Below are 12074 nucleotides of genomic sequence, written 5' to 3' on the forward strand. Positions count from 1 at the left end.
TAGGGATTATTTGATTATTTGGGAACCGCTGTTCAAGTTTATGACAGTCGCTCATGGTATTACACTAGATGGCGCTGTATATTTGTTGCAAAACTCATTTAATAGAAAAACTATTACTGGCATGAAATTATGACATGGAACTCCTCAATTTAAAAAATGAATAGATAACTCTCCATTGACAATCAGTTTGAAATAAGAACTCTTCATTGAGTACATTGTGTCAATTTTGAAATAATGTGTAATTGCAAAATATTTTATCATAAAAGCGTTTTCATGGAATGCCTATCTATAAGTTGTTAAGTTATTAATTTTATTTGGATAAGGTTTTCAATCTCAGTTAATTTAAGTGATAAAGTAAAAAGTAGGGAAAGAAGTATTGGATTTTTTAATTCCGAAGCCCTAATTGTGTTTCTATGGTGTACCCGCAACATCAAAACAAGTTCACAATTTAGTTCGTGGTTATTCGTTGATGGATAATGGCGGCAACCAATATTCTTCTACCCGCTTGTAATTTAAAATTAATGTGCCGACTTACGAGGATACATCGAGTGCTATTGTTACAACGTGTAGACATATTTTTAGGATTTCTTAAGAAATGTCTGACAACGAAGTTGTTAATGCCTGCTTAGATGAGGATTGGCTTGCAGATTTGATAAAGGAATATGAAAAGGAAGGTAATTCATACCGATTTTAATATAATTCATATTTAAGTGTGTTTAAAATGTTTGACTTCTTTGAATGACACCAGGTCTGGTATCGTATTTATACTTTTCATCATTATCTTCCGAGCCTTTTTTCCCAACTACGTTGGGGTCGGCTTCCGGTTATTTATACTTTTCAAGAATGTGACATTCATGAAATAACTATTGCATGTGCGTATATAATATAGGTTTACCTAATAAATGACAATCTTCGAACCAACTTTCTCAAAATAGCGTAACTGGCCTTACTTTTCCATTTATAACTTAGTAAGAACTTAGAACGTAGTTTTTGTGTTTATACGTTGCAAACAATGTTAATGATATTAGTATGGATTAAGTTTTACATTTTATAAGTTCCTCGCTCGCTCACGCCGTAATATTTTTTTGCAGCCACAGAAGAACTTAATTGGGTGATCGTATTTCTGCAGCCAAAAACGCGGCAAACAGTATGGGAAATGTGCGCAATTCTCGACGTTCTCGGTAAAGGTGTTCCCGGTCAGGCCTGCTATCTGATGGAGCGCTACCTGGCCATACATATGCGAAAGTTTTTACAGCAATCACGTAGTAAGTTATCTTTCATCGTTTAAAAACCAACGATACTATGAGTTTACTATGAGTTTTCACATTCGATTTTCAAAAGAAACTTGTCTTGCGGACAATTTATTTAATTCACATTTTTTGTCTCATTGCGATATCAATACGTATGTCGCTTAAGTGAAATTATCAGAATCAGATCAGGTCTTTTGTTAATTGACAGGTGTCGAGGAGTGGATCACATACAAGGCTTTGGTCAATTCACGGTTAAACCAAATAATGCTGGGCTGCGTGATTCTTGCTGGCAAGATGATGAGCAACAACCCTTCATTGGCCGCCAACATCGTCCATAACAATCTATTGAGAAAGGGCGTAAGAGGCTACTCCAAGAAAGACATTGTGGAGTTTGAGTTCCATGTATTTAAAACTTTAGGTATGTGATTTACCGTTTGATTTGGATAGGTTATTTTTGACTTCTTTTCCAGATTTTCCACGAGATGTTTTCCTTCAACCTTAATCAGTCATTGGTGTCCAAGATACACATAACTTAAGAGTAGTGTCATTTGTACTTGCTTGTCTAGTGGCTAGCCAGGCTGGTGCATTAACCGCTAACCACGCTAACTTATAAGACAATTTTTAGTTTGACAGTTCATTGTACTGTTTCCAGATTTCCGCCTTCCTTTGTGGTCGACTCTGGATACCAGCGAGTACCTGTTGAAGCGTCTAGGAATCGAACGTGCCAATGTAGCACTGGCAACGAGCTTGATGAATGACTTGGCTGAATACTATCGCCATGACATAGATTATCGTACAAGACTCTGGTCTTTGAGAAATACGCCGAGTTCTTCTACATCCTCGTCTAGTATGCGTGAGTCAACTTTGTTTTTGTATTACCTACTAGCTTCCGCCCGCGGCTTGGCCCGCGCGATGTGTTGATAAAAAGTAGCCTATATGTTAATCCAGGGTATCACCTATCTACATACAAGTTTCAAAAAAATTGGTCCAGCCGTTTTTACATGAAATAACAACAAACATACATCGACACATTCTCACAAACACGCATTTATAATCATCATCATCATCCTCCTGCCCTTATCCCAATTTTATTTGGGGTCGGCGCAGCATGTTTTCTTCTTCCATACTCTTCTATCTGCCGTCATCTCACAAGTAACATTCTTTCTTACCATATCTACTTTCACACAATCCATCCATCGTTTCTTTGGTCTTCCTCTTCCACTATATCCGTCCACGTTCATACTCATCACCTTCCTCACAACACGCATTTATAATACCAGTAATATTTGTAGGATAGCAGGGTTACCTATTTTAAAAACGTGTTACAGTTTTATATATTTTTACGTGTTAGGTACAAGCCGTTTCACACGGTTTCACCCGTGTACCGTGGAAACATGAAGATCCTCTTAAGTTGCGTTTAAGTAAAGAATTTTTCAAATCTGTGTCGTACAAACAAACACAAAAGATTCCTTTTTATTATATTAGTGTAGAGTATCATCATCATCATAGGCCTCTCCAAGTGCACGCCACTGAGATCCATTTTAGGCTTCTCGCATCCAGCTCCTGCAAGCCGTCTTGCGCAAGTCATCACTCCACCGTGCCTGAGTATAGTAGATTAAAATCATCACGCGCATGTATGATATGTTTTCTTTTGCAGCATATCCTAGACGTTTGTATAATTTACATTTCTGCGCGGGCGTGGTGGCAGCTGCCATCAGGTTCATGAATCACCCGATGGATTCCCCCTGGGTCAGGCTGGCCCAACTCGTTCGAGCCTGCCCTGCCTACATCGGTGCTATTGCAAACGATATATACTGGGTGGCGATGGCTCCCAACAAGAAAAACAAATCCCCGGATCAAATAGGACCAGCATCCAAGAGAGTATGCCATTAAAATGATTATTTGGTAAGTACCTAAAAACTTATTTTAATCGCTAGTTCATTAAGATTTGCCTATTTGCTCTCTATACGAGGGAAGATCACTAATCAGTAATTGCAAGCATGACTTTTCTCAATATGATATGTTTTTCAATAAACTCAGTCGTAGGTAATATGGAAGTTTTTTCTTTGTAAAGTTAAACGATTTTATATACTTCTAAAATGAATTTGTAGTGAAGAAGATGATGAGATCTGGTTATGAAAAGAAGTTTGTCGTCGGTTTTTTTTTTGTTTGTCCTTAGTATTATAAAACTAGCTATTCCTGTAGTTCAACCCGCGGCCCAAGAGAACTACTTTCTTCACCCGGCTCTACACTATCTGTCTACCAGATTTCATTTTAACCAGTTTAATAGTTTTGTCGTAAAACCGTTACAGATGAAATTACTTTGCAATTATAATATTGGTTGGTTGGGATGACTACTTCAGTAAATAAAAAATAGTTTTATTTATTTTCAGGTACTAAGGGTACGTTCAAGATAAGGTGATGCTGATTTTAGGTTTCACAATTTGACTATAACAATAATAAGCAAACCATGACGAGCTGTACCTTTGAGATCTATCAGGAATCATCAGACTTTGTGCCATATTACATGTATTTTGTGTATATGTCTGATAACCATTATATTATCGTCATAGTTAAATGGTGAAACCCACCTTAATTGGTTTATTATATTGGTGGTGGGTTATACATTTGTATATATATTTAAGTACATAAGTTTATTAATTTACGAAAATATGTATGTAAAGTAATACAACTTATCTCTTGTTTAGAACGCTACGAGAGTTACAAATTTCCTTGGAAAATAAACTCGCGGTTCTTATTGTTTTTCGATGAGATTTCCATTTTTTTATTTTTGTTAGTATAGGTACCTCCTACCTATTATGTTATTTCGCTTGTGAGTAAGAAACTCCTTCAAGGGTTGGCCAATCAAAGGTGTGACTTATTAGGTATCCAATGAATGGATAGGGTATACTATTAGATATAATTTAAGTTTATTAACTCGTTACAAACTCGTGTTTGTTGCGTCTGAACTGACCCGAACTGATGTTTACTTTCTTACTGCATGCATAGGTACCTGTTTATCCTGACATTATTTGTAAATTAATGCGTAGACATTTTCTGTTTTGCGACCAACATGTGCATGCAAACAATTTTGGTAGAATCACGTCAATAGGTGCACTCTTAGATTGTTTTGTTATAAGTTGTTGTTAAGGCTTAATAAAAGTTTATACATCCATTTAAAATGCATTTCTTTTTTAAGTTTTCCTTTATTAACATTTTCGCCTGACGAAAAATAATAAATCACCTTCCGATTTCCATCCATTGAGGCGGAGGGGAGGGGCTGAGCTGTGAAGAGATGTAGGTAGAGGCAGGAGTAGGTTCTTCCACTGAAGCGGAGCTAAGGAAGAGTACTGGATTCAAATTCTGCAACGGCCTCAAGCTTGACAAGCGACTGGTCTTTAAGACGGTACCCTGAGCGAATGACCTTAAGCCTCTGCGCCATACAAACTCTTCGCAAGAAATACGTACTTAGCAAGTACGCTCATATTTTGGACTAGCTTCTGCCAGCGACTTCATCCGCGTTAGATTCCGACTTTGTGCAAAGGGAGGAAGAAATAATAAAAACCAGCCATGTGGTGGTCAGTGGACCCGCACGTTTTTAAGTTGAGTTGAGTTGAGTTAAATGCGCAAGCTACTGGCACTGTGTCTTAGTTTCCTTTGTCGTTTTTGAGTTTAGTTTGTCGTAGTACTTGTAGTCGTCATAATATAATTTCCGCAGAGTATTTAGATAGGTACCAAACACGTGTGTGCCACTTATTGCTACCAAACGATATTGAAAAGTAAATATCGAATAATGAATCGATTCTAAATATAACTAGCTTTATTCTTTACAGTAAAATTATAGACAAATAGCAAACAAAAGATATATTAGATGGGTTATATTATTAAATTATCGTTATCGTTTGACCTGTGTGATTTCGAAGTTTTATTTTCCGGACCTGACCTCCAATGGTGAGCCATTGGTGTATTTCTAAAGATGGGTGAAGTTGGATCTCCGGGATGAGATTCGTGGCCTGGGCCAGGATGAGCGTCGTGGCCTGGGCCAGGATGAGCGTCGTGACCTGGGCTAGGATGAGCGTCGTGTCCTGCGCCGTGGGGAGTCACATGTTGAGGGCCGCCAGGGTGGGACGGTTCCTGATCTAAGTCTCCGATAGCCGTTGAGATGTATGAGTCGTTAACGAATTGAGGCGGAAAGGGACTAATGTCTGTGGGAGTGCCGCCCTCGCCTCCTTCTTGTTGCGGTGGTACGAATACTTGCTTCACTGGATCGTAACTGTACGAACCGAAGATTGCACTAAAAACAATAAAAAATATATACTGAAGTAGGTAACGATGGTGTTTATTTTTATTTACCACCAAAATCATCTGTTTGGATATGAAGCTCATTTCATTCAGTCTCATTTTAGCTGAACGATTTAACCAACTGAAGAGACGGTACAAGACCATCGCTCATTCTCGTCTGCCCCCTCTGCTTGAGGGTCAAAAATATATAGGTACCTACTTGTTCTACTATTAAGCATTCTATTCTATTAATTCTAACAATAACCTTAAAAATACGTACGGTTTAGAGCCTTCTTCTACTACAAAGCGTTTGAGAGATTCTCTTCTGCCGTTTACACCGATATATCTTAAACAAAATTTGTAAATAAGTACCTCAATTATCAATAAATACTCTCTTAACTTTATAAAATATATTTATACGTACTGCACTAAAGGCTGTAGAACACAGGTAATAAAAAATACAAATAAAAACATTTTATAAATTTTATTATTAACTTCGCATTAACTTTCTGAACATTTTGCAAAACTATAAATATTTTCAATGTATTTTTTTACAGTACGCCATCAAAGTTTTATAAGTATTAAATTCAAATGGTTTTTTGCGAGTAATAAATATATTTTTACTTTCGTAACAATTTTGCAATGTTAACCAACCCTTGCAGTGAGGAAATGTCACTGGAATTGGTCTTATATTAGTAGCAGAATTCCCGCAAGGGTTAAAACTTCTATTGAGATTCAATTGTTATTCAATTGACACATTATTAACTTAGCAGAATCAAGCCCCTGTTGATTGACAGACCCATGCAACGGAGAGCACCTGAGTGTCGAGATGGTGTCGAGCGCCCCCTGGTGGGGTCGATCCGATCTAAATCGAATCCGGGTATTTTCTTCCCATAGCACTACCAAGCTGTCTACTAGTACCATGGGAAAGAAAAAACTACTCGTGGTACTACTATCAACATTAGGTTTTTCAACCCTTTTGTTGCTAAAGCTGATTTCGTCATCCTAGAAAGAGAATGCGGGATTTCCTTTTTCATTATTTTCCTAGCTGATGCATAGATCGCGCCGATCTTAGTACGGGACTGCAAGGAACGGAACGTCACAGTATTTTGTCAACGATAATTTTCAGGTCGTATAACGCAACGTATCTGTCATCAACAATTTAAAAAATAAAAAATAGGGAACAAAAGGAGGAAAGCATGAGGAAAGAAGCATCGAGCTTAGAATTATAGAAAGAAGTCAGTCAGATTATTATCCGAATGTCCCGAGAGATATGGAAAACAGATTGTCCAGAAATCGGAATTTCTTGGGTCTCGGCTCAAAGGACTCAATGCAATTATTTTTTGTTAACTTGGCAAAGGCTGGCAAAGGCTCACTAACGTAGCAGGTACAACGCCATCTGTCACTTTTTTGGGAACTATTTTTAAAAATAAACCTCCTTTCGAGTGATTTCCTTTTTCATATTTTCCTGGTTGATGCCTCTAAGTATAATACATTGTAGTCTTTGGTTGATGCCTAGATGGTACTGATCTTGGTACGTTATTGGAAGGAACGGAACATCATACTCATATTATAAGTCAATGTATCAACGTCATATAATTTTGAGGTCGTATAACGAAACTTACTTGTCATCAACAATGTAAATAACAAAGTAGGGAATAAAAGGAGACAAGAAGTCAGTCAGATCTGAATGTCCCAAGTTTTGTGGCATTTCTTTTCTTTTTAATTATTTCTCTAAACACACAAACATGGATTATTGTAATATTTGGTATCATTATCATGTCATTCGAAGATTTTCCACTTATCACCACCATTAGTTCCACTTTCCACCACTAATTTTAAGTATCTTGTCAAGTGTCAGACTGTACTATGACAGTTACAATACAATCTTGGTTCATTCTCACATTTATTTTCTGCGTGAAATGGAACCACTATTTTGTTTGAGAAAATTTACCTATGGCTGGCTGTCATTCATGGTTTATTTTCGTCATTTGTGAAGTGTATTCATTTCTTTATTGTTGGGGACTTACAAAATTCCTTGTATCCTTGAACTTATTACAAAAAATTGCTAAAAGAAGCGATTTCAACGAATAATTAATTACAACTGATAAAAAAGTGCAATCTTGAAAATCCTTTGTACGAATTCAAAGTTGATTGTGTTGTTATTTTTCACTATATTATTCTGGGACAAAGTCAAGAATGTCTAGATAGTAAATGGCTTCTGCGTATTGTGATTAGGCGTAGAAACGTGTTGTTTTTTTGATATTGCTGAATGAATATGGCACATTTCGGCAAACGCGATGTTACGTACAGCGCTCTGGACAACGAATTAACTCCGCCACTGGCGGGACTGGGTGACACCACGAATGCTCCCCCTACGTTCATCACCCTGGACCACGAGCACGAGGATGCCAACAACGTGATCATCCACAAAGTGCCCAAGAACAAAGGTAACAATAGCACCATGGCACTAGTCTCTTTGTCTTTGTTCACCTCCACATGAGTTACTTATCATTCGAACAATATTTTGGCGTGTTGTTTTCGCATGCAAGGCCATTTGAAATTTATTGCTGTATCATCAGCTGGGGTGACTGTATTCTGTTTATAAATAACTTTTGTTTGATAATATCGTATTTTGAGTTATTATTGAACATAATTGTCTTGTTTCAGGAGGATGGACTCATATAGAGGATTTAGACTCCTTTTTTACAAGAATGTACAGATATTATGTCCGCGGGGGATTTTACCCGATGATTATGTCTGATTTATTTTATTTGCTGCAATTTATTTTCATAGTGTGGTTTTCCACATTTTTGGTCTACTGTGTAGATTATGCAAAATTGTTTAGAAATGATCCAGATGCCAACAGGAGTGAGAAACTTAGTTTAAATGATGTAATATATCCTCCATCAGTGTGTGTGAACAGCGTAGCCTGGAAGTGGTAAGTATCTATTGTGTACACATGCAATGCGAATTATATTTAAAATAACCCAAATCCTTTAAAAGTTATTATTGCTCAATATCCATTAATATTTTGCAACAATATCCTACAGTATTTATTCCACGACACTCCCAACTGATATTTTGCAAGAAAATGTTCATTGTCTTGCAGGTTGAATTAAATTATATTACAGTAGTAATGTTCTAATAGACACATTTGCTAAATAAATGATGAAATCTGTCAAAGACTCCATTGCTAAGTTTAAATTGTCCCGATAGACTCACAACAACTTATATTGCACTTGCTATTTTCCTGGTGTCTGTATTGTAACTACTGCTCATACCTTGATGAAATATGGCCTATATTACTTGTTACTTATTATAGTTTTCCAATAGTGAAAGAATTTTTCAAATTGTTTTCGTAGTTTTCTACCTTTACAAACTTTTTTTTTCTCTACATCTAGTATAGATTTCTTCAAGCCTTTATAATTTATTGCTATACATATAGAATATGTGCAAGAAATAACTTCTGTACGTAATATTATTGTGCGATGCATTAAAGAGTGCATCAATTGCCATTCAACATCAATTTATTCTGTCAATCTTAATGGAATGCCATCCTTTCTGCACATGCAGCGAGCGGTTATGCGCATCAATTCTGACATATGCAGTAGCATGTTTGATGTCCTCTGTAGCTAGTTAAATGGATTGGGATATTTTCCCTTATTATGAAAATGTGGTTTATTCAAAACTCTTTACATAATTAGGACAATTTATTGATTGTATTAATAGTATTGTTAAATTGAAAGTCTTACTGCATTAGCAATTTAGCTTTTCCGCAAATTTGCAGCATAACTTTTGTCTTTACAACGGTTAAAATAATCATTTAAGAAATCCTTTGTCATCTTTTGGTTACTAACTCCACTGTTTTGTAATAAGAGATTGAAAAAGGACATATTGTCTATGAAGCTAAGTTAGATTTCGATATCTAATCGCAAACGAGTGGATTGATAGCTCATAGAAATCCATCTTAAGCCAAATATTTGTAGTACAGTTTAATTTTATTATAATTTATTAAAAGTGCATGCATTGCGAATGTTATCTGTGAGCTCAGCAAATGTCTACAAGAGATTCAATTTATTTTAGGTGGTGTCTAATTACGCTGTGTGCTGTCATTTGGCTGATGAGGCTGTTTATATCAATATACCATTTATATTATGCCTATGACACCAAATTATTTTATAATAATGCGTTAAAAATTAAAGAGGTGAGTTGACAAAGTAATAATAAACTAGGCTATACTTATTAGTATAAAAATGGCTGGATGCAGCATCATCATCATCAAACAGAGTTGATCAGATGTTCTGGCAAAGTTTGTGTGATGCAGGTCTTTTACCACCCGCACTGAGCAAGCGTGGTGATTAACGCTCAATCCTATGTGTGAGAGGAGGTCTGTGCCCGGCAGTGGGACGATAAAAAGGCTGTAACTGTAACAGTACTTCATTTGATTGTGGTCAGCATTAGGTTTATATCTGGAGTGGATGATTTGCCTCCACCAGATTCTGTTTATCATGTATCTTTTGAAAATCCACGGAAGAGGTTTATGTTCAGTCGTGGACACCCTATTGCTAACATGATGATTAATACATATACATAGCAAGTCTTAAGAATATTGTTACAATGTGTTGATTATTGTATTTCAGAGTGATTTAGTTTGGATTAACTGGTCCACAATACAAGACAGAGTGCGAGAGGCACAGCCCGAACATCATATGTGCGTCCATAAGCAAGAGATCAACGAATTAGATATATACCATCGTATACTCAGGTAAGTTATTGTCTTATTTATTTATTGGCACAACTTCTTCCTCCTGCCTTGTTCCCAATTTTATTTGGGGTCGGCACAATATGTCTTCCGCTTCCATTCTTCAATGTTACTCGTCATACTGACATTCACTCTCTCCTTATCACCTTATCATGTCACCTTTCAGGCAATCCATCCATCTTTTCTTAGGTCTTCCTCCTCCACTCCATCCATTTACATTCATACTTAGCATACATTTTGTTGCATGCGTATCATCCCTCCTCCTTATCCTGTATCATCATTTATTTGAACAACGACAGCTTTAAATACAGCAAGGATACAGAAAACTTCATCTCCTAAGCTTTGCCTTAAAAGTATATACAACTAGCTTCCGCCCGCGGCTTGGCCCGCGTCGAGTTCTGTTATATCGCGTTTTCAAGGGAACTCTTCAAAAGTTCGGGATAAAAACTATCCTGTTCTTTCTCAAGGTCAACTCTATCTCTGTACCAAATTTTATTAAAATCAGTTTAGTGGTTTAGACGTGAAAGCGTAACAGACAGAGTTACTTTCGCATTTATAATATTAGTAGGGATGACTGTAGCTCAGGCATGTCCCGCATCGTGTGTTTACTGGCCAGCAATCAGTTCATTATACATTCCCTACCCTACTTATATTTCAGATACATATATCAATAATTTATGGTTTATACACAATATGTATGGATTACAGACTTGGGGCTGGCATTTATCTGTTTTTTATCGCTGTAAGATATTATTTACTCTACTGCAATAACTTTGTGTGTCAGTTTATTTATATTTATTAAGCTTTGTTGCTTAAATGCAGTTTCATCGCCAGATATAAATTTTCCTACACAAGTAAATAGAGTGATGAGAATCTGTGTCTTTACATTACAGATTTACAAATTATATGGTGGCCATGGTGAATAAAAACCTGCTTCCTCTGCAAATACACGTGCCTTGCATAGGTGACTTTCACTACTTATCCAGAGGATTGCAATGGAACATAGAATTTTTGTTATTTTGTAAGTATGACAATTTTTTAGGTAATTTTGTAGTAAATCACGTACGCTTTAAGTACGAATTTTAACTGCCTTGTTGGTCTAGCTGTCGCAAGTGCGGCTGCTGAGCACGAGGTCTCGGGTTCGATTCCCGAGTCGGGCCGAAATCGCATTGTGGGTTTTAGAAGACTTTCACAAAGCATCCCGGAGCCTGGAAGTTGGTGAGTGATACACCCGTGCATCGGAGAGCACGTAAATGTTGGTCCTGCGCCTGATCTCTCTCCGTGTCGGATTGCCGTCCCATCGCGCTATGAGAGTGATGGAATAGTGAGTGCACCTGTGTCTGTGCAAATGCTTGTGCACTATAATATGTCCTGCGCAGTTGGCTGATCTCCATTTCGCTTCTTGTAAACCACTGGCACTCAGCTGCATGGTGTTACACTGGAAGCCAACCCTAACATAGTTGGGAAAAAGCTCGTAGCATGATTAATATGTAAGACCTTGTTTCTGTTCACAGATAGTCCTTGGAGTCCTTGGGAGAACTGTTGGCAGCTGCGAGCATGTTACAAGGATCATTCGAAGCGGATGCTCTTAGCTCGGCAGCTTGAGAGGCAGATCCTTTGGCTGGCGGTAGTCAACCTGCTTCTAGCGCCTCTTATACAAGCCTGGCAGATACTGTATTTCTTCTTTAACTATGCTGAGGTTGGTTCAATCATATTTTTGCTAGCGACCCGCCCCGGCTACGCGCGCGATAATAGTATTTCCTCACCATTTGATGCAT

General features: G+C 37.3%; 2 protein-coding genes and 1 long non-coding RNA gene across 4 annotated transcripts in view; 2 read left to right on the top strand and 1 right to left on the bottom strand.

Annotated features, from left to right (window-relative positions):
* Nucleotides 1–199: 199 nt before the first annotated feature.
* LOC110373865 (uncharacterized) lies at nt 200–4426 on the top strand. Its single transcript, XM_021331290.3, has 6 exons — nt 200–674; nt 1092–1265; nt 1459–1668; nt 1903–2103; nt 2908–3155; nt 3644–4426. Exons 1-5 carry the CDS (start codon nt 596–598, stop codon nt 3141–3143), a joined length of 900 nt encoding a protein of 299 aa, XP_021186965.1. The 5' UTR covers nt 200–595; the 3' UTR covers nt 3144–3155; nt 3644–4426.
* Nucleotides 4427–5222: 796 nt separating this feature from the next.
* LOC110373874 (uncharacterized) lies at nt 5223–6098 on the bottom strand. Its single transcript, XR_010277040.1, has 3 exons — nt 5956–6098; nt 5812–5877; nt 5223–5544 (listed from the first exon to the last, which is right to left on the bottom strand). It is a non-coding gene; the product is annotated as an uncharacterized LOC110373874 (long non-coding RNA).
* Nucleotides 6099–7435: 1337 nt separating this feature from the next.
* The window catches only part of LOC110373873 (autophagy-related protein 9A), a 28437-nt gene continuing 23798 nt past the window's right edge, over nt 7436–12074 (top strand). The window contains exons 1-6 of one of the 2 annotated variants that reach the window (XM_064036186.1): nt 7436–7981; nt 8202–8472; nt 9618–9738; nt 10175–10299; nt 11190–11317; nt 11811–11995. In XM_064036186.1, the coding sequence (XP_063892256.1) occupies nt 7804–7981; nt 8202–8472; nt 9618–9738; nt 10175–10299; nt 11190–11317; nt 11811–11995 (1008 nt within the window). In that variant the 5' untranslated portion in view covers nt 7436–7803. The other variant, XM_064036192.1, reaches the window with a different exon arrangement.

Source organism: Helicoverpa armigera, chromosome 1 (assembly GCF_030705265.1).
Source record: "Helicoverpa armigera isolate CAAS_96S chromosome 1, ASM3070526v1, whole genome shotgun sequence".
Lineage (NCBI taxonomy): Eukaryota > Metazoa > Arthropoda > Insecta > Lepidoptera > Noctuidae > Helicoverpa > Helicoverpa armigera.